Below are 22964 nucleotides of genomic sequence, written 5' to 3' on the forward strand. Positions count from 1 at the left end.
ATAGAATAATATGAACTTTCATATGTCTATCATCCAGCTTCAGTAATTCTTATCAAGATTTTGCCACGCCTACCTTATCCCTCATCCTTCTTCTTTTTCCCTTTGTTGAATTATTGTAGTCTCTGTGCAATTCTTAGCATTTTTGAATCTGTGACTTGCTGTCTTTAGTTTTGAAAATGTTCCGCCATTACAGCCATATGTATGTATGTATGTATATATACATGCACATATGTATGTGTATATATGTATGTATATATACATGTACATATGTATGTATATATACATGTATATATGAATGTATGTGTATATACATGTGTATATGTGTATATATGTATGTATGTATATGTGTGTGTATGTGTGTATATATATGTATGTATATATGTTTATATATGTATGTATATATATTTATATTTATATATATATATATATAGCTTCTGCCCCATTCTCTCCTTTCTCTCATTTGAGATTCCAGTTGACACACATGAGACCTCTGCTCCTGTTTATTTCTGTTCCATTGTCTCTGTGTCTTTGATGGATATGTTCATTTGACCTACCTTGCAGTTCACTAATTCTTTCCTCAGCTCTGACTAATCTAATGTTAGACTGTTAAGTTCTTAATTTTAGTTTTCTATTTTTCAGTTCTAAAATTTCCACTGGTTATTTTTTTACATAATTTCTGATTTTCTGCTAAAATTCTTACATATTATTTAAGTTCTCAAACATATTTATGAGCTATTTTAAAGTCTGTGTATGAGAACCTTACCATTTCAGTACCTGTAGGTCTATCTCACTGTCTATATTGTTCTTCTTGGTTTTCAGAGAGTTCTTGTCTTTTTGTATGCCGGGTTATAATTTTACCAAATGCAGAACATTATACAGAAAATTTGAGATAAGTTGAGGCTGAGGATGATGTTATCTCCTTCAGACATGTTTACTTTTGCTTCTGGGAATCAGGATAGAAAGAGTTCGTACCTTAATCCAATCAGGATTTGAAGTGATTCATTCTTTGTAATGGCTGCTTTATTTCTAATTTACTATACCTAGATAGATTGTAGTCCTTTGGTGGTCAGAGTCGAAAGCCAGGAATGTTTACTAGAGCTCCTTGTTATCATTGTTGATCCCTGAATTCCAGTTTCTGTGTCTCCTTTTCTATGAGACTGCCAAAAATATTGCTCAGCTGGTGAGCCTCTCTGTCTCTAAGATCATCAAAGGGAAAAGTACCAATATAAGATCATCAAAGGGAAAAGTACCAATGAATACAAGGTTCACCTTCCACTCTTTCCATGATCTTGACTTTTCAAGATCTTGCTGCCTCAGTGGCTCCTTGATACCTTCAAACAGATTCTTAAAAATACTTTTTTGTCTATGTTTTCCTGTTTACAGCATTTCGTGTTTTCAGCAGCAGATAAGCTGCTTGGTCTGAAATAAGCTACTCCACCATTGCTGGAAGCTGAAAATCTGCTGAAGATACAGTTGGCCCTCCAAATTCATGGCTTCTGCGTTGAGTGATCTCTGCTGGATTGAACTGGATGCAGAACATGTGGATATGCAGGGCCAACTGTGTTTTTGATCTGCAGTTGTTGGAACCTGCAGATGCTGGACCTGGGGATTTATAACCCAGGGATACCATGGGCTGACTCTAAGAGACTTAAACATCCACAGATGTTGGTATTTGTGGGGATCCTGGAACTAACGTCTTGTGCATACAGAGGACTGACTATATTTAAGTGAAATCTCAGATATTAGGTCATTTAATTCATATGTACCTCAGTTTTGTATCTCTGAAAAATGAGGACATTTTTTCTTCCATGCACAATGCCATTTCATGCTCAGATTTCCTGGATTATCCCAGAAATATGTTTTTACAGTTGTCTTGGCTGAGTAAGGATACACAAGGTCTGCACCTCGTATTTGGCTGTTACATCTCTTAACATCTCTTTTAATCTACGGTATTCTTCTCCTGCTACCATCTTTTTCTTTCGATGTGATTGACTTGTTGAAGATCCCGGGTCCAGGCTTTTGTAGAATTTCCCGTACCCCAGATTCAGCTGACTGCTCTACTTGTCCCTCTGTCCCTTGTTTTTTGCATGAAATGGGATTTGACTTTGCAGCCTTGGTTAGATTCAGCTTCAGTGTGTGGGGTTCTGTTTTGTTTCACAAGGATCGTTGACAGGTGGTCAAAAATAATTCCTTCTGCATCGGATGGCACTTAGCGTCTAGTTATCCTACTTCGGTGGTGCTAAGATTGATCACTGGATTTAGATGGTAACAAGTTAATCCACCCACCGTAAAATTCTTTACCATCCTTTTATCTAATGGTTTCATCAAGTGATATTTTCTCCCCTCAGTCAAATAATTCTCCAGGAGTTGCAAAATGATTTTTCTAATTCCGTCATCATTCCACATTTATCAGCTAAAATTCATACAACTGGAGCTATTTAGTTACTCTAAGATACAATTTAAATAGGCAGGTTAAGTTCTCCTTTCAGGTTCAGTAATATGTTTTGCATCCGTTTTTAAAAAATAATTGTATTAACTTAGTTTGTGCTGCTACACCAAAATACCATAGACGGTAATTCACCAAGAACAGAATTTTTTTTTCTCACAGTTCCGGAGGCTGGGAAGTTCAAGTCATGAAATCCAAGATGAGGGTGCCAGCAGGTTGTCTGGTGAGGGCTGCTTTCCATTTCCAACATGATGTCTTGTTGCTACATCCTCTGGAGGGAAGGAACACTGTGTCCTTACACAGTGGAAGGCAAACAAGCTGAACACTTCGTGAAACCTGTGTTATAAGGGCTTTAATCCCATTCACAAGGGGAGGAGCCTTGATGACCTAATCACCTCTTAAAGGCCGGACCTCCAAACACTACCACATTGGCCATTAAGTTTCAGCATCTGAATTTTGGAGGGAACACATTCAAACGAAAGCAGTAGCCCTGAATAACAAAGGCCTTTTCCTACCCTGTGAATGCCAAAGCTGCCATCTGTAACGGAATAATGTGATTGGTAATTGTGTCACGTAGGACCAATAGAGATCAGCAACCTCAGCCAGACTGATAGAGATCCTGGCATCAGATATTTCTTCTCCATGTCCTTTTGACTTCAGATCCCAGTTCCCTGACTTTCAGCCTCCCTGTAAAATATATCAGTAAGATCTTGGTGCTTGTGGGTCTGAGTTAAAGCTGGTGTGTACATTTCCTTCTTTTCTCTGCTTGTTTAAACCCATTTCTTCTTATGCACTTATTCACCATAGAAACACCAAAAACATTTTTTTCCAATCTAGGCCAAGCATTCTGGAACATGTGATTGCTAGCATTATACCTGTGAAAGGAAAATTTATATCACCCAAACAAGTAAACTACCTTGTTGAATGATTTTGTTGTTATATAGTTTGCTTGTATGTTTTTGTGGAGGCGTTTCTATTTCTGAATCATGGAGTCAACTCAGACTCCACTGCACCCCCTTGGATCCCCAGATTCTGTTAAATCAGCTGCATAACCTTTCTTGTACCAAGTCCTTCTTTTCTATTGATATTGCTGCTATCCTACCTCAAGTATTTTTGCCTCTAGGGTCTGTTTTCCAATTTTCTTGGTTTTCTATTCTGATGAAATATCCTCAGCCCCCTTTGGTAGTGCCTCACTGCTGGCAAGGGAAGTCCAGAGTTCCTAGCTTTGCGCGTGTGTGTCTGCACAGCCTGGCCTCACTGCTGGCAAGAGAAGTCCAGAGTTCCTAGCTTTGCGTGTGTGTGTGCCTCTGCACAGCCTGGCCTTGAGTGCACCTCCTTTCCCACTCCCCTCCTCTGCTGGCCGGACCAGCATGCTCACTGCCCTTTGGCATTCAGCTTCCTATCCCATCACCAGAGCAACCATCCATCCCTTCCCTTGTCCCAGGATCCCATCATCATCTCCAGTGGAAACACACTCAGGCTCTGCCACTCCCCTGATCACTGTGGTCCCGGCTGCTCCCAGAGCACACATTGTGTGGTTTCACACATATTGACGGGGTTTCACCATATTGACCAGGACTGTGCCCTGGTCAGGTGGCTGTCACACGCCTTTCTATATCATGATTTCATTTGCCTCACCTGCAAACTACATGCTAACCAAGGGCAGGGACTCACTTTGGACTTCTGCAGATTGCTTATGGGGCCGGACCCGGAATCCAGTATCTCGTAGGTTCATCTTCCCCTCACCTTCTCACTCAGACTCCTGCTTTAGTCCTCACAGTCCTTGGACACACCTGATTGCTGCTTCACTTTGGACTCTGATCCTGGTCTTTATTTTTGACAATCCTATCAAAAGATGACCGTCTTTTTGTCCTGTCAAGACTACTACCTCCAGGCCCTCTTCTCTCCCCATCCCTGCTCTACACCATGAAGTGGATGGAAGGCCACACCTTTGAAGAATGTCTCCCAGCAGGAGTGAGCTTGACCATCTTTCCTTGGAGTTATGCTCCAGCAAGGAATCATGATTTTTATTCTGTATGTCAGCTGGGAGGCCTCCAGAAACCAACCAGGCCCGCAATCAGCAGCCCCATAGAGCTGTGAGGCTGCCCTGGAAATATTTATTTGGAAGTGCCCCTGGACAAGCGCTTCCTCATGCCCTCCTTCGTAAGCTCTACTTCATTTTGAAATATCTGAGCTACCGGGGCAGGTACCTGTCATGGCGTAATGACACACCGCTTTCTCTGCCATCGTAGAACTGAAGATTGTCTTTCCTTCTGCTAACTGACATGACAGACATCCACTTAGTGGAGTGATGATTAGTGTAAAATCACTTTTTGGCCTTTAAATTTAATGATGCTACATTCTTAGTAATAATATAACACCCCAAATCCAGGCGTGCTTTTCAAGGAAAGTGTCCAGGGCAGTTACCCTCTGATAATGGCGTCCTGCCCTTATGCCTTTTGTCTGGGGATCTTAAAGTCGTTTCTACACAAATAGATAATGATGTTCATTTCGTAAGGGGTGAGAGGTAAAGTGATTGACCCCTTGGCATACTGAAGAGATGAAGAAAAATCCAGGACCCAGTGTCTCCTTTGTTGTTCCCCCTTCCGCTTCCTTTTCAGCCTTTTCTTTTCTTTTTTTTTTTTTTAAGACAGAGTCTCGCTCTTGTTGCCCAGGCTGGAGTGCAGTGCTGCAATCTTGGCTCACTGCAACCTCCGCCTCCTGGATTCAAGCATTTCTGCCTCAGCCTCCCGAGTAGCTGGGACTACAGGCGCCTGCCACCACGTCCAGCTAATTTTTGTATTTTTAGTACAGGCGGGGTTTCACCATATTCACCAGGCTGGTCTCAAACTCCTGACCTTGTGATCTGCCCACCTCGCCCTCCCAAAGTGCTGGGATTACAGGTGTGAGCCGCCGCGCCCGGCCCCTTTGCAGCTTTTTAAAAGAGGCATGCCCAACTTTCTGTCGGTTTAAATACTTTCCTCCTGGGTCCTGCTTTCTACTTTTTAAGAGCATGAATGAAAAAAAAAGTGTTTCTATATCACATTTCATGGGGGGAAGAGTTAAGATTCAGCGAGAGGGAATGGTTTGCAGATATGTGTGCATTTTCAGAGAACATACCTGTCTCTCCTGGTAAATCTGCCTCATCACTGTTATATAATAGAGCTTAGATGGGGTTCTCTGGGTTCATGGATGAGAAGCGGTTGGAACAGCGCCTGGCACATGGCAGGCCCTGCGTGAGTGATGGATTCTAGGATCATCTTAGTGATGTCTGTGGGCAGGCACCTCCATCCCTGGAGAAGCAGCATTTAGAGTGCGCCCTTGCTCGTTCTCTCTGACGGTTGGGATATGCTTCCCTTCTCCTACCCAGCCAAGCCCCTCCAGATCCTTGGGAGCCAGTGTAAGTCCAATTTCCCACCTCCAGGAAGCCTTCCCCAGTCCAACCAACCATCAGTCACCTCTTTGTCTTCACAATACTTGTATCATTTTCTCAGTTCAATTCAACAAACTTGAACTGGACATCTAGGGTATACTAAGTTATGCCTTATTTGGGCGCTAAATCATGCTCCGTCGTGTAACATTGTTTTAACTCCTGCAGGAATGTTTATCTTGTGTCTAATGGGATGATTCAGCCTCAAGGAAAAAACTTTTTTTTTTTTTTTGAAACAGGGTCTCACTCTGTCACCCAGAGTGGAGTGCAGTGGTGTGAAACTGCAGCCTCAGCCTCCAGGGCTCAAGTGATCCTCCCACCTCAGCGTCCTAGGTAGCCGGGACTACAGGCATGCTCCACTACACCTGGCTCATTTTTGTATTTTTTTTTTTTATAGAGAAAGGGTTTTGCCTTGTTACCCAGGCTGGTCTCAAACTCCTAAGCTCAAGCAATCCGCCTGCCTCGGCCTCCAAAGTGCCGGGATTACAGGTGTGAGCCATCACACCTGTCCTGAAAAGCTCATTTAAACTGTGGTTGTGTGTGTGTGTGTGTGTGTGTGTGTGTGTGTGTGTGTGTGTGTATGTGTGTATGTGTGTAGGCATTTCCACCAGAGACAATTCTGCATATACAGCAGGGGCTCAGTATTCTCTAGGAGTAGGGGTAGGGGGTATTGGGGTCAGAAGAGGCCAAACTGCTCATATTTGGTTAAATCCAATATGGTAAATTCTTGTTGAATTGAAGTAATACAGCTCTTCCCAGGGTCTGAAACAGCCCATAGCCGGAGGCGTGTGCGTCCTCTTTCTTTGGTCCACGACAACACCGTATTCTATTCTGTTCTATGTGAAAGGGTCCAGTATGGATTGAGTTCCTCCTGCATGTCAGACATCATGGAGAACGCAGATGGGGTGCCTGAATAAAAAGCACTATAATCCAGTGAGATGATAAATAAATACACACGTGCTTATAAGAAAGGTGTACCATGATGGACTCCACAGCTGAGATCCAGTCAAAGGGCTTTGCAGTTAAAAGGGGGATGTGGTAGGATCTAGTTGGGGGATGATGAAAACTTTGTTTATTCAACAAATATATATTGAGAGGCAATCTGCTGTTCCAGGGCTGTGCTAGTGCTAATGCTGATGCTTCATGGAAGAGCTTGGAGGAGAAGATTAGCACCTGTTCTCCCCGCCCCACCCCTCCCAAATATCAACGCAGAGCTCCAAACTTTTGTTTCTCTTCTCTAGTGTTTATGAGGGAGACCTTCTAGTCCTGTCATTTTTTTTCCCTAACACAAAACACATTCTGAGGAGCTGGAGACCAGTCCTGTGTCAATTCCCCTCAGTACTGCATTCTCCTGGATTGCAAAGCTAATTTCCTTTCAGTAGCTCATTAACATTCACAGCTAGTGTCTGCTCCCACTTTCGTAGTCTCCTGATGAAATGCTGACTGCAAAGGTGAGGGCTGCTGACACTGTTTGCCGTTTGGTTTCTTCCAGGATTTTTTTCCCAGGAAGCCATCCCGTCAGAGGGGTTCAAGTGATGAAAGTTGGCAAACTGCAGCTACATCAAGGCATGTTTCCCCAAGCAATGAAGAATCTGAGACTGGTGAGTGTGCCAAGATCTCACATAGTTCTGCCTGGCATCCTTTTTTTCTGCTGTTGCTGGGCCTCTTTGTGATTTGTTAGCAGCTCTATATATGTGTGCACGCATACACACGCATGCCCAGTGTGTGCTGGTAAATGTTTCACAACCACTCTGGAAAAAACCTGCTTCGTGACATTTGCCTGTTTCTGTGATGCAGGCATGCCCACCATGGCTGATTTTAAATGTAGAATCAACCTTCTTATAAAAATAATATTAACAATTACTCTTGCCACTTGGTACAAACCAGTCTCAGAACACCACTGCTCCTGTGCCCTCTCCACATTTAGCCAGTTGACCTTGTTTGTGCCTCCTCCCCATTGCCCACAGAACACAGTCCGTGTCCCTTGCATGGCAAGCCCTTGACCATCTGTGTGGCAGTTCACCTTTGCAGCCTCTTCTCCCCGCCCTTCCTCTCTCCCTTTCCACCCACCCAGTGATCACTGCTGTTCACCAGGACCCACTGTGACCCTGAACTTCTCACTCCTCCATCTTCACACAGCTATTTTTTCCTCTGCCTTAAGTGCTCTCCGCATCACAACCCCCTGGGCTTGGCAGAACTCTGCTGATCCTTTAAGGCCCAATTCCAGTGTTACTTTGTGGTCCTACCCCTACAGCTCTCTGCCCACCCTGCCAGGAGAGCCCTTTTCACGTTGCAGTAGGCATACCCGATGACCACCCCTACCCCTGCCCCCAGGAGAGTGTGAGGGCTTCGTGGTTATCTTGGCAACCAGCTCAGTGCCATGCAAGGGATCTGGAACTTAGGAAGTATTCATTATTGAGGGAAGGAGGAGGGAGGAAGCGAAGGAGGCCAGTGAATACGGTTCTGGCAATAAGTGTCAAGAAACTAATTGGGAGAACTGGTTTAGGGTTGGAATAGCTTGTTAAAACACGATGGTTAGTTTCATCCGCTCAGGGAGTCTCCTCTGCCCAGAGGAGCCCAGGGCTCTCTGCTGTCTGGCCCAGGCCTTCCCACCTCAGCAGAACTTCCTCTCCTCTAGTCTGTGACCCTTCCAAAGGAGAGCTCACATGCTCACCTGGCCAGGCACTGGTGGGTTGTATGGAGACCTGGCGTGTGGGTATCATAGGAAGCACTTGACACTTTAACAGGACCCTCTGGGCCGCCATGCCCTTGTGTGCGGAGGAGTGACGGTGGAAGGATCGGGCGTCAGCGTTGCTCAGGGCGTGTCCAGGGGCCGGCTGATCCCACAACACTGGCAGCCGCCCACATGGACCTAAGAGAAATGACAAATGCCGAAGGGATTCTTAGAAGCCAGACTCCACAGTGCTCATTTGCGCCGAATGCTAGCCATAGCGCCTTTACTTGATCTCTACATAAAGTCAGCGTGTGGCCAACGGAGTAACACTAGGATTCCCTGAGGGCACTCAGCTATTCTGTTCTTTTCATCATGTCTGGCATGTTTACCCAGGCGGGGGAAGAACACCGCACCGTCTGTTGCAGCCTCAGGGAGAACTTTCCTTTTCTGGTCTTGGGGGTACTTGTCAGCCAGTCGAATCAGCAAGGTACAGCAAATCCTTATCAAGGGCCTACTGTGTGAAAGTCCTGACAGAAAAACAATGTGCAGGAAATTTCCTAATGTGCGATGCACCCAACACAGGGTCACCTGCAAGTAGGTGTTCGTACGTGATCAAACTAGACCTTTCTGTTTATATGGGACTAGAAACTATGAATACTGCTCGTACGTACGTGATCCGTGATCCCACTCAGTCCCCATGACAGCTGACGGCTGTGTGAGGTCAGTGGGACAGGCATTTTCATTCCTATTTGGAAAGTGAAGGCGCTCAGGTTTGGAGACATGCAAGAGCTCACCTAAAGTCGCACAGAGGCAGAGCCAGGTGTATTTGTTCAATTTAATTCAACACGGTGATCACATACTTCTACTACTTTGAATAAGACTCAGGCTGGGCACGGTGGCTCACATCTATAATCCCAGCACTTTGGGAGGCTGAGGCAGGAGGATCACCTGAGGTCAGGGGTTCAAGACCAGTCTGGCCAACATGGTGAAATCCCGTCTCTACAAAAATACAAAAATTAGCTGAGCATGATAACGGGTGCTTGAAATCCTAGCTACTCAGGAGGCTGAGGTGAGAGAATCGCTTTAACCCAGGCGGCAGAGGTTACAGTGAGCCAAGATTGCACCATTGCACTCCAGCCTGGGCAACAGAGTGAGACTGTCTCAAAAAAAAAAAAAAAAAAAGACTGAATATGGTGTGTACAATTTAATGGAGGAGATAGACATGTACAAGTCATTCAATCCAGGCCAGAAACCAAGGCTCTGCTCTTTTCCTCTAGACTGGTCCAGTTAAATAGATGAGGCTCTCTAGTAAGATCAGTGTGCAGAAATCCCTTAAGATCTAACCGAACCCATGATGCCAACTCAGGGAAAAATATGGGAGAGAAATCAGAGAAGATTTAGATTGCTTCTTATGTGAAGCTTTAGTCATTGCTATTGCATACAGAACTTCTGAAGGAGACATCTAATACCCTCAACTATAAGGACAAGCCTGAACAAACCCAGACAGACATCTCGCTATGGATTTTCAGGATAATGTGGCCTGGGCTGATGGTACTGACCATCACCAGCCCTTCAGATGACCCTCTTACTGCCCTTTACATCCCTCACGCCCAGGTCTGTTCTGCTGCCCTCATACCCTTCTGATGAGGTTGCATCGCCTCTTTCAGAAGCTTCTCTTCGTAATCATGTTAGCTTTTCCTATTCTTGGTACCAAGGTGAAGCTCAGGCATACACCCTGATAGATGCCAAATGAAAGGTATTCTGGGAGCAGCATCAGATTATCTGTCATGAGGCCTGGGGTTAAATGGTGGCCTTACCCAAACTTGCTGTGTGTCTCTACAAAAGTCATTGAGTCTCTTGCCAAGGTCTGATGATCAACCAAGGAGCAAACATGCACTCCTGGCAGAGTTGTAGAAAGAGTGCAAGGATTTAGAGTCAGTAGGTTCATGTTCCAGTCCCACCATTTGCGTTAATCTCTGAATATAATTTCATTTGTAAAAGGAAGCTGATAGCTATCCCATAGACTTGTTTTGAGGAGTAAGCGAGGCAATGCGGGAGAGTGTGCTTGCCAATCTCAAGCATTCTGAAACTATTAAAGATGGGTATTGTTACAGGAACTCTTGTTCTGATCACTCTCCCACTAGCTGGTCTGTTCAGTACTTGTGTTTGTAGTTTGGGGTACACGGTGGTTCCTCTGGTGAACAATTATGTTCTATGACTGCTCCCCAGCAGTGTTTTGCTCCCCAAGGTGAGTGGGAATCCCTCAAGGGACCTTACATTCCTTTTGTGTCTTCTGGTGCCACCTAACATAGACACACATGCCCCCAATACGGCAAGTTCTGTTAAATACATGCTTGAATGAATGGATTTTTTTAATGGATAGAAGTCTTTAAAAGCCTCCCCCTGGCACTGCTGGTTAGCTGTTTACAGTTAATGGACCAGATCTTCTCATGACCTTTGCTGAGCATTTGCTAGCAGAGGGGTGGCCTGAATGTATCCGTCCCTAGGAAAGCTCACGTGACCTGTGAGTCTAGAAGCAGGTCAGTTTCTTCCTGCAGAAAGTCTTTCTTTCCTGAGCTTTCTCAGGACTCAGGTAACCTGGAGAGGGAAAAGGGAGGCTATGCTCTTTGCCTTTTGAAACTGATGTCATCTTCAGACGGGCACCCTCGGGATGCTCTTTCTTGTCTTAGAAACCCTGGAAATAATGGAATGAAATCACTTGAATAAGGTTTTTGAAGACTGAGTTTGAATAGAAATCAGAGGAGCTTCAGAAACAGAAATTTATTACAGATTCAGTTAGGCTCCAGCCTCCTCCAGGAAAGGAATCCACTTAGCCCAGCTCTGATTTGGTTTAGTCTTCCGTTTCCACTGGGCTCAGCTGAAATTCTTGTGATTGCTGCCACAGGACAGTCCTGGGGTCCCTTCCCAGTGCTTCCCTCCTGCCCTCTCCTGTCTCTAATCTACTTTTATTTCTTTCCATTTATTTCTTAGAAGGCTTTTGTTTGCTACTAATTTGACTTCTTGGACCTCAAGGACAACCCATCTGGGCTGTCTTGTTAATCAGAGTTGGTTTTTTTCCTGTGAACCCTGCATGCTGCAGGCTCCCTCACCCTGGCCCTAGTGTAGTTGCTTTTCAGCAAAAATCTGGTTGCAAAAGTTAGACTTCTTTCCCCTCGGCATCCATTTTTTTAAAAATCTGTATTTAAACTTTTTGTATTACAATTTTTCCCTTCTCATTTGATTTTATTGCAGTATTTTACCCCTTGAGCATCTTTTTAGCTTTTTCTGCATCTCAACGGACAGCACAAGGCCGCAAGCCCTAGAGATTGCTCCTTGTATTCCTGCATCGGCTGCCCTGATTTTCAGCCCCAGCAATGGCTGATTTAGAGCATGCAGTTCTGTTGTTCCCATGTCTTAATCCGCTACAGTGATTCTTAACCTCTTTGTTTGTGTCCCTATTTACAAATCTGATGAGGGCCACTGACTAACCGGAGAAAAGTTAAATATACACAACCTTTTGTATATTTGGTGGGGATGGCAGCTTCAGAGGCTCCCTGAAGCCCTTCCATGGACTTAGTATCCATGGTGTCTAGGTTAAAAAGCCCTCCTCTAAACACTTAACATCATACGTTACCGTGTGGGGAGGTGGGAGGGAAAGAGGGGGAGTAAGAAGGCATGCAGAAAGGATGTTCCGTAATTGTCACTAATACCTTCGAAGAGTTGTTTGGAAGCCCCTGGCTCTAATATTTATGAGTGATTCCTACTGACCTCCAAATAGAGAATAATAGTTCCAAGAGTGTGTTTTTGAACCAAAAAAGAGAAAAGATAAGAAAATAATGGATAAAATGCAAACACAGTGATTAAGTCGTATTATGGGAAATAAGCAGAAATTTACCTACCAGGAAGTATGAGTCCAGTACTAACAAGGAGCCAGATAGGGAACCTGAACTTGTACTCCCACCTGGCAGTAACAGGGTGTCATCACTTCATTCTCTTGCTGGAGTGATGTCAGAGAAAGCCGGCTAAAGCAGGTTGAGGTAAAATTCAGAGTCTCATAACAGAATACTCAAAATGTTTGTGCTTCAGTTAAAAATCACTCACTATGCCAAGAACCAGGAATATCTCAATCTTAATGAAAATAAAAGCAATCAGTAGATGCCAATTCCAAGATAACAGAGATGTTAGAATAGTCTGACAGATTTTAAAGCAGCCATGATAAAAATGCTTCATCAAGGAATTACAAACACCCTCAAAATAAATGGAAAAAATAGAAAATCTCAGTTAAGAAGTAGAAGCCGTAAAGAAGACACAAATAGAAATTTAACAACTGATAAATATAATAATCAAAATAAACAGAAGGGAGCTCCACAACAGAATGGAGGAAACAGAGGAATGAATTGGTGAATGTGAAGATAAGACAATTGAAACTGCCCAAGCTGAAAAACAGAAAAAAATACTGAAGAAAAAGTAAAATTGAACAGTGCCTCAGGGGACCTATGAATCAGTAACAAAAGATCTAACATTGGAGTCCCAGAAAGAAAAGAAAAAGAGGGTGAGGTGGAAAAAGTGCTTGAAGAAATAATGGTGGAGGCATCCAAATTGGAAAGGAAGAAATAAAATTATCTCTATATACAGATGACATGATCTCATATGGAGAAAGCTCTGAAGATTACACACACACACCAAAAAATGTTAGAACTAATAAGTGAATTAAGCAAGGTAGCAGGATACAGATCAACACACAAAAATCAGTTGTATTTCTAAACGCTAAAAATGAACAATTCAAAAACAAAATTAAGAGAATAATGCTATTTGCAATAACACAAAACCAAGTAAGTTATTATCTGAGAATAACTGAATAAGTTATTATCTGAGAATAACTGAATAAGTTATTCTCCATGAAGAAGGCATAAATAAGGAGAATGACATCTCATGTTCATAGGTTCGAAGACTTAGTATTATTAAGATGTCAATATTACCCAAAATAATCTTCAGATTCAATGCAATCTCTATCAAAATCCCAATGGCTTTTTTGGGGAAGAAGTAGAAAAATACATCTTGAAATATATATGGAACCTCAAGGAATCCCAAATAGCCAAAAGCAGTCTTGAAAAAGAAGAAGAAATATGGAGAACTCACAGTTCTTGATTTTAAAATTTACGAGAAAGCTACAGTAGTCAAAACAGGGTGATACTGGAATAGATGGACATATAGACCAATGGAATAGAATAGAGAGCCCAGAAATAAACCCTCGCATATATGATCAAATGATTTTCAACATGGATGCCAAGACCACTCAATGGAAAAATGACAGTCTCTTCAACAAATAGTGTTGGGGAAGCTGCATATCCACATGCAAAAGAATAAAGTTGGACCCTTTCTTAACACCATATAAAGAAACTCAAAATGGATCAAAGACCTAAACATAAGAGCAAAAGCTTCTACTAGACTCTTAGAATAACACATTAAGGAAAAAGCCTCATGACATTGGGCATAGTGATGATTTCTTGGATATGGCACCAAAGGTACAGGCAACAAAAGAAAATACAAACAAATTGGACTTCACCAAAATTAAACACTTTTGGGCATCGAAGGATACCATCAACAAAATAAAAAGCAACCCATAGAATGGGATATATACATACAATGGAATATTATTCAGCCTTAAAAAGGAATAAAATTGTGACACATGCTACACATAAATGAACCTTGAAGGCATTATGCAAAGTGAAATAAGCCTGACAGAGAAGAACAAATATCATATTATTCCACTTATATGAGGTACCTAGAATAGTGAAATACCTAGAGACAGAAGTAGAACAGTGGTTACCAGAGTGTGAAGGGAGGAGGGGATGGGAAGCTATTGTTTAATGGGTACACAGTTTCAGTACAAGATGATGCAAAAGTTATGGCTATATGGATAGTAGTAATGGTTGCACAACAATGTGAATGTACTTAATGCTACTCAAGAGTTAAAAATAGTTAAAATGGTAACTATTAGTGTTTTGTGTACTTTACCATATTGTTTTTAAAAAAAGAATTAATAGTGGAAAACTTTGCAAATTTGGCAGGCGACATAAACCTGTAGATTTAAGAAGCTAAGCAAACCCCGAACAGTATAAACCGAAAGCAGTTCACACCAAGACTGTGGATCATACTCAAACTTCTGAAAACTAAAGACAAAAAAAAAAAAAGTCCTAAAAGCAGCAAGAGAAAAATGACAACTTACCTGTACAGGAAAAACAATTTGAATGACAGTGATTTTCTCATCAGAAACCACAGAAGCCAGATGAAAGTAGCATATTTTTTTCAAGTACTGAAAGAAAAGAACTGTTAACCCAAAGCTTGGGTTGCCCTTAGAATGTATGTTGTCCAGCAAAAATATCCTTCAGGAATGAAGAAGAAATCAAGTCATTTTCAGATGAAGGAAAACTAAAAGAACTTATCGCTAGCAGACTTACTGTAAAAGAATGGCTAAAGAAGTTCTCTAAACAGAAAGAAAATAATAAAAGAAAGCTCTTGGAACATCAGGAAAGAAGAAAGAATATGGTCAGCAAAAGTGTGGGTAAGTAAAATGATCTTTCCTTCTCCCCTTGAGTTTTCTAGATTGTTTGATAGTCGAAGCAAAAATTATAACACTATCTGATATGATTCTAAATGTATGTAGTAGAAATATTTAGGGCAATTGTATTACAAATGGGGGAGTGGGGGAGGGTAAAATGTAAAGGGAAGGTTTCTACACTTGAGTTCAACAGGTAAAATGATGACACTAGTAAAGTATGATAAGTTATATACATATATATCTGTATATATACATATATAATATGCATACACATGTATATTATATACAAGTTATATATACATATATGTGTGTGTATATATATATATAAAATATATATAAATAATAAGACGTGGAGCAACCACAAAACTATATAAAGTAATACACTCAAAAGCACTAGAGAATGAAATTCTAAAAAAAAGTTTAATCCACAGAAATGCAGGAAAAAGAAAGAAAAAGAGAGCAAACAGAAAACAAAAAATTAAATGGCAGATTTAAGCCCTAATATATTAATAATAACATTGTAAATTATGTAAGTAGTCTATGTAAAAGATGTAAATTGCCTAAATACACCAATTAAAAGACAGAGATTAGTAGAACAGATTTTTAACAAATGACTCAAGCATATGTTGTCTGTAAGAATTCTTTTTAAATAGAATGATACAAATAGGTTGAAAGCAAAAGGATGGAAAAAGATACATTATAAAAACACAATCAAAAGAAAGCTGGAGTAGCTATATCAATATTAAGTAAAGTAGACTTCAGAGCAAAGAAAATGTTATGAGAGACAGAGAGGGACATTGTATAATGAAAAAAAGATCAGTCTACCAAAAAGACATAGTAGTACTAAATATGTATGCACCAAACAACACAGTTGCAAAACATGAGAAACAAAAACTGATAGAACTGAAAGGAGAAATGAACAAATAGACAAGCACAGCTGGGAACATCAGACCTCCTCTGTCAACAGTTGGTAGAACAACTAGACAGAAACTGAGGAGGGATACAAAATAATTCCATAACACCATCAACCAATGGGAACTGACATTTAGAAAACACTTCACCCAACAATAACAGAATGCACATTTTTAAGTAACTATAATACCAAAAGAGACCATTTTATGCCACAAAACAGATATCAATAAACATAAAAAGATTCAAGTTAATACAAAGTAAATTATCTGACCACAATGGAATTAAATTAGAAATCAGTAACAATATTTGGAAACAAAACCAAATCCACACCTTGTAGCTGTGTCTGGCATGGCACATTGTACAACACATTGGGACTTGGGTTGCCCTTAGAATTTATATTGTCCAGTCTCATTATTTAGCTGAGGAAACAGAACTTCTTCAGAGTCTCTCAGAGTTCAATTAATATGTACTGATTGATTGATTAAACAGTGATACAACAGCCATGCTTTTTCTGGAATGGTTACTACCACTGGAAAGCACAGACCCGAGCTCACCACATCTGTAACCCCTCCTGAGGGTGCCGTGGGGCCACCTGGTTCCTCCTTCCTCTGGGCGCCCCAGCACTTTGCATCTCTGTTGAACACACACTGTTCCACTGCAATGATCTGGTATTTACATTCTGTCCCTCTGACTATGCCAGAGCTTCTCCCAGGGCAAGGGCCAAGTTTTATTCATTAAAGCTGCTCAGACAGTATTGAGTGAATGAATGGGTAGATGTTATCTCTAAGGAAATTCTGCCTCCCAAAAGGACAGATTCCTCCAGCGGAATACACACTTGAAGTTATCCAAGATGTAGAGTGGAGTAGGGTCTCCAGGGGTGCTGTTGAGCTGAGGTGGATCATCAAAGTCTTTGGGATTCTCTGCTGTCCTTGCAAAGGGCTTTTTGTGCCTCCAGAGCTGCTTAATGTGTTGTACCTCTTGCTTCTTGCATTTCCTCCTTTGAATGCCCCAGACCAGCTTCCTCCTCCCTGTGCCCCACCCTCTGCTTTACTTTCATTCTGAGATGGGCAGAATAAGAAAACCTGCTTTATTTTTTCCCGTCGTGATTTGATTCCAGGGGTTCTTATCATGCATACATTTCTTTTCCCTCTGATTTTATATCCATATTTAAATCATACTTGGGAAGTCACTTACTAGATTCCTCAAGCTCATGGTAGAAACTGTTTGATATCCTTGATAAGCTTAATATATTCATATTAAAATTAATAGGAAAGGTATATTGTTTCCAACTTTATGATTTGATTTAAATTCATTTTATTTAATATATGACCACAATTCTAAAATTACTTAAAAAAAACAGATATGATGAGATTGAAATCAATTCTGGGGACCCTTTCTCTATTACTGAGTTAACTGTATGCCTGTAATGTGGCAGACAAGCTATGCTGCTTTTCTCATGTGACATTTCGAGTCTGGATGTGGGTGTAGCAGGCACCCTCCTTGGAGGCATCAAATGAGTGCTCTGTGAAAGATTATGTGCAGGCTCTTTTTAAATGCTATCATTTAAAAAAATAAAATTTAATGGAAAGAGATAAGCTTTTCCCAACACCAGCCTGCTCCAATTTTATATTTCCTTAATCTGTTTTATATGCTACTGCAGGAAATTAAACCAGAATTGTCCTCTCTGACATGCGCATGGGTGACAGATGGGAGTGGTAGGAGAAGGGAGACACAGAGCTACTTGAAACAATTGCTCTCATTTGTCAGAAATTTATTGTAACTTTTTTGGGGGATGGTAATGTGAGGGGAAGCCCTCCTCATCTTCCTGCTGTGCTGAAGGGCTGTGCCCAGGGCCACACAGGGCCCTCTCCATACATCATTGAGGACTGTCTGCCCCAGCTCACCCAGTGCTGAAGGGCTGTGCCCAGGGCTACACAGGGCCCTCTCCGTACATTGTTGAGGACTGTCTGCCCCAGCTCACCCATAGGCCCAGGTGATGTTCAAGACAAGGACCAGATGTCCTCATCACCAGGTGTGAATTGCAGCTTCCTGCTGACCTGTGTCACACCATTCATCCACGCACACACCCGCACACACAGTCACTAACATATTTTGCACATTACTGAATCTTACTTCTTTCTTCTCGTTTTTCTCTCCCTTTCTCATCTACATCTGCCCATCTTTCAGAGAAAAGTATGTTTGCTTGTGAATTAATCAAATCTATATGGCGTTTTACTTTCTAGACAGATAATGTAGTTTCTTTTTTTTTTTTTCAGTTGCTTCAGATTAGTTCTCTGCCCCTACCCATGCCCATTTACTCTCTGTTTCCAGCCACCCTATGGACGAGATCCTCTAAACTTAATATCTCAGACTCTACACACACTCCTGAGGGTTGCCCCTGTTCCCCTTTGCTCCTGGTGATGCATTCAGCATCAAGTAAGAGAACACAGAACATGACCAGCAGCATCTTGACAAGGAAGGCACCTGTGTCCCCTCAGGGTATCTCAGCAGCCATGTCCAGGAGAGCCTCTGCTCCTCTCCTTGGTCACTGCAATCTGTTCATACGGGGAGGCTGCACAATGCAGTCATGGAATGGACACACTGGGTTGAGTCCTGAGAGCCGAGAGGTCATCCTTAGTCTAACTCTCAAGCCAGGTGACCTCAGGAAGCACTTCCTTCCATAACATGAGGGTATTGGACCAGATGATCCTTCTGGTCTTTCCTCAAGGAAGCAGGCTGTGAGGTGTGGATGTGAAGCTGGAGGAAGGCCAGGAAACTCCCCCTTCCTGGCTGTGGCTCTAATTCCAGAATGGCTGAAGAACTGGAAGTAGTTACCCTACTGTGGGATGGGCAGGTCTGCCCCTTCCATGAACAGGAATATACTGGATCAGTGGGGAGTAGACCTTACTCTTAAAGCTGCAAAAGAGGAGAAAGTGAAACTCACCACTGGAACTGGAAGAAAAGAGCGAGGAAGGAAGCCTGGAGCCTGTAGTATGTTCAAAGCATGCCAGTGAACTTATGTTGTTGAAGTGACAAGAAGATGGCTTTGTCATTTAGCCTCTGAGTCAAGTCAGAGAGAAGCACAGATCATTCTTCAGATGGGGAACCTGGGGAATGTAACCAGGAGGGCAAAAAAGAGGCTGGTCTGGAAATTCTGAGCAACAAGGCCAGGCCCTCACCCAGCCGAGGGCCTCTGTGAGGGCAGGGAGGGAGGCGAGGCCGAGCAGGTTAGTCTGGCCTTTTTCAGGATGGAGGGCTACGTCCCTCTCTGCAAAGATCTTTCCAGGCAGTGATTCTGCCCCATTCATCTTCCTTTGCCAGATCACAAGCACTCTGGCTCTTTGTTGAGTAAAAGGGAAGAGAACATCTAAGAGTGCTTTCAAGTAAGAAAATTTCCCATGAAGGCTCTCTGATCTGAGAAACCTTCTCTTTCCGCAGTCGTGCTGTCACACAGGTCTCTGCCTCAGACCTCAAGGTGTCCAGAGCAGCGGAGGATCCAGGGCAGTGTGGAGAAAAGAGAATAAAACATGAGGCATGTGCTCCATGAATGGCATCAAACATTTGTTTTTAATCTTCTGCCCAGGGGAATCTCATAGAGCTGGGCTGCTTGCAATGTGGGGGCTGGTCCCAACTCCTCCCCTGCGCTCCAGACAGCCCCCTGCCTAGGGATTTGCTGGCAGAGGCTGTGCACCCACAGAGCAGACTTGCTCGCGTGAATAGGAAGTCAATTCCCACCGCCAGCATCTCAGCTCCAGCCACCTTCTGGGCTTTGCAGCTGGAGTGTCACAGGGTGAGGGGCCAGACTGCCAGTGCGGGGTCACAACTGGACTCAGAACAGAGCTGTCTTCCAGGCTGAGAGGCCAGGGTCTGAGGCGCTGGCCCTTTCTCTCTCTCTCTCTTTTTCTCTCTCTCTTTCTCTCTCTCTCTCTCTCTTTCTCTCTGTCTCTCTCTCTCTCTTTCTCTCTCTTTCTCTCTCTCTCAGCAGCAAATCTAGACCCCCTCTGTCTGCCTGTTTTCCTTCCAGCCTAAAGGGAACATTCAAGAGGTGAAAAAAGAAGCCAGAAACAGAGGTTGAAATTACCCATCCCCCTGAAATGCTTTGTTTCTCGAAGCTTCAGCGTTTTTCCAACGTAGAATGGAAAGTTTTCCTGCATGCAGAATTGCAAAATGCAGGCGTCTCACCACATGACCACCAAGGTCTGAAATCTCTGTGGTTTTCAAGATGTTCATGCTCAAGAATTCCACCCCTAGCAATTGCTCTTAAATATCCAAGAAAGGCAAAAAATCTATTCTGGAAGGTCTGCATCATATCCTAATAAACAATTGGAGGTGATCTAAATTTCCAGGAGTAGCTTAGTAAATAATGGTTTATAAGCATGATGGCATTCATTATATACAACAATTAAAATGGTAATTCTTCTGGCTATAAATTAACACTGAATCATGAGTAGTTGATGTTATTTGTTGAGAGTTTGCTTTATCAGTTGTTTTCAACCTTGAGAACATGTTGGAATCTCCTGGGGCCTAGGCCTTTTTCCTGGAGAGCAGGCTTCAGCTGTTGATGTGCAGGGTCTGGCCCTTGGTGTCTCTTTTGAAGCTCCCTGGTTGATCCTGCTGTGTAGCTAAGGCTGAGAGCCTCAATGCCACTTCCAGGTACTTTGGGTGCATAACAGCCACCAGAGTCATATCTTTACAAGTCTCCTGGGCACATTTACATCAAATGCAGTGGTTCTGGTGTCCCTCCCTTCTCCCCAGTCCACCCCACCCCACCCCCTATTTGGGCAGGGCAGGATAATATTGCTTATCTCTTATTTATTACAAAAATATTTTCAAGGATACTCTGGTTGTTTGTTGTTCCATAACCATCCCAAAACTTAATGGAGTAAACAACAGCAAAATTATCGCACAAATTCTGTGTGTCAGGAATTGGCACACAGCATAAGAATGGCTTTCTTCTTTTCTACAATGTCTGGTGTTTCATCTGGGAAGACAGATCTGGCAGTCTTCAGCTGGGTGCTGGAATCGTCTGAAGGTTTATTTATGTACATGTCTGGTGCCTTGTCTAGAATGACTTGAAAGATGAGCTTGGCTAAGACTGCCAGCCAGAGTGCCTGTACACGGCCTCCCTCTATGTGGCTTGGGCTTCCTTGCAGCATGGAGTCTCTTGGTTCTGGGAGCAAACATACTGACCAGTAAACAACACAGAGGCCTTTTTGACCTAGTCTCACAAGTCAGTTGCTTTACTTCTATTATACTCTATTATTGAAGTACTCATAAGCCCACACAGATTTCAGAAATATTTTGAAGATAAGAGTTGACAAGATTTAATAATGGACCAAATATGAGCAGTGAAGGAGAGGACTGTTGAAATGCCAATGCTATAATATGATATGAAAAAAAATGTGAGAATACATGTATATAATAATCCTGGTGCAAATAGATGAGAATTGAATGGAGTGTGCAATAAAGAAAAATTTTAAGGTGGTAGCAGAATGGTCTTTCATATGACTCAATCATTTTGGTAACTCTTCTTATCCCTGTGACTACCCACCAAACCTGTGCACTGACAGTCTTTGAAGATCATCGATTGTCACTGGGCCCCAGCATGACTCGAATAGTGAGTCTGCTTTCCAAATACCACATTCAGAAATCACCCTTTTCATGTGACTTTCCAGCTGGGAGAACCACAGTGCTGTGACCCTGTTAAAGACTGTTCACCCTGTAAACCTATGGGGTTCACCAGGCCCCTGGCATCATGGGGTAAAGGTGGGGAATGGCCTGAGCTCACCTATTTTGGGGTCTAATCTCTCTTCCGTCCTTTCTCTTTAGGCTTTTGATATTATGAGAGTGACACATGGCAGAGAACACAGCCTGATTGAAGATTTGATTCTACTTTTAGAAGAATGCGACGCCAACATCAGAGCATCCTAAGGGAACGCAGTCAGAGGGAAATACGGCGTGTGTCTTTGTTGAATGCCTTATTGAGGTCACACACTCTATGCTTTGTTAGCTGTGTGAACCTCTCCTGTTGGAAATTCTGTTCCGTGTTTGTGTAGGTAAATAAAGGCAGACATGGTTTGCAAACCACAAGAATCATTAGTTGTAGAGAAGCACGATTATAATAAATTCAAAACATTTGGTTGGGGATGCCATCTGGTAATTGTCTTATTTGCTTACTCATTGGCGATTTTAATGTTTAAAATACCAACATTCAAGACAGAAAATCATATTAAAAGCATGACACATAAGTTATAACTTTCTCTTTGGATATATGTAGGGATAATTAGATAAATGTCACTATTTTCACATTTGCTTCCAAGTAAAAACTTAATGTCCATTTTGGCAAGAAGCAGAATTTTGAGATGTCATCTTTTGCTCTTTGTGATAAATGATGTTTGTGTTTGTTATTTACTTCCAAACACTTGTCCAACACAAGAAGTTTTATCCTAAATGCTAGGAAGAAGCCATTTTAGATGTTACTAGAAAAGGATAGGAAGTCTTAATGCCCAAAACCAGTTTTTCGAATGTCTCACAGCTCTTTGTGTAAACCTTTCTCATCAGCATTTTATAACTCCTTGTGTATGTCTTTTTTTTTTCCTTGAAATTTTTTCTGTAATTAGCCAAATGTGTGGTTCAGCATGTGAGTGTGTGAGTGTGGTATGCACAGTGTAAAGCTCCATTATCCTGCAGCAAGCAAGGTTCTCGCATCCCAGCTCAAATCAGACTTGCTTGCTTGCTTTTTCCTCTTTATTATTTCCTAATTCTTTGGCCTGTTCTGCCTTTCTACTTTAGACAAATACAGAAAACCTTTTCTTTTCCACTTCTAAAAACGTCAATTGTCTTATGGCTCAGGGATCCTGTGAGCAGTGCAGTCCCTCACGCTTAGATGACACTGGTGGTAACTGAAGCCCGTGGATTCCTAGAGCTGAAAGGATTCTTA

The 22964-nt window shown here is 42.4% G+C and overlaps 1 protein-coding gene across 8 annotated transcripts in view; it reads left to right on the forward strand.

Moving 5' to 3' along the window:
* Positions 1-22171, forward strand: part of SMYD3 (SET and MYND domain containing 3) — a 759415-nt gene extending 737244 nt beyond the window's left edge. For 7 of the 8 annotated variants that reach the window (XM_003807985.5, XM_034950165.3, XM_057298969.2 and 4 more), the window contains 2 exons: positions 7369-7477; positions 21854-22171. In XM_003807985.5, coding sequence (XP_003808033.1) covers positions 7369-7477; positions 21854-21955 — 211 coding nt within the window. In that variant the 3' untranslated portion in view covers positions 21956-22171. The remainder of the gene's footprint in view (positions 1-7368; positions 7478-21853) is intronic. The other variant, XM_008960083.3, reaches the window with a different exon arrangement.
* The last annotated feature ends 793 nt before the right edge of the window (positions 22172-22964 follow it).

Source organism: Pan paniscus, chromosome 1 (assembly GCF_029289425.2).
Source record: "Pan paniscus chromosome 1, NHGRI_mPanPan1-v2.0_pri, whole genome shotgun sequence".
NCBI classification, from domain to species: domain Eukaryota; kingdom Metazoa; phylum Chordata; class Mammalia; order Primates; family Hominidae; genus Pan; species Pan paniscus.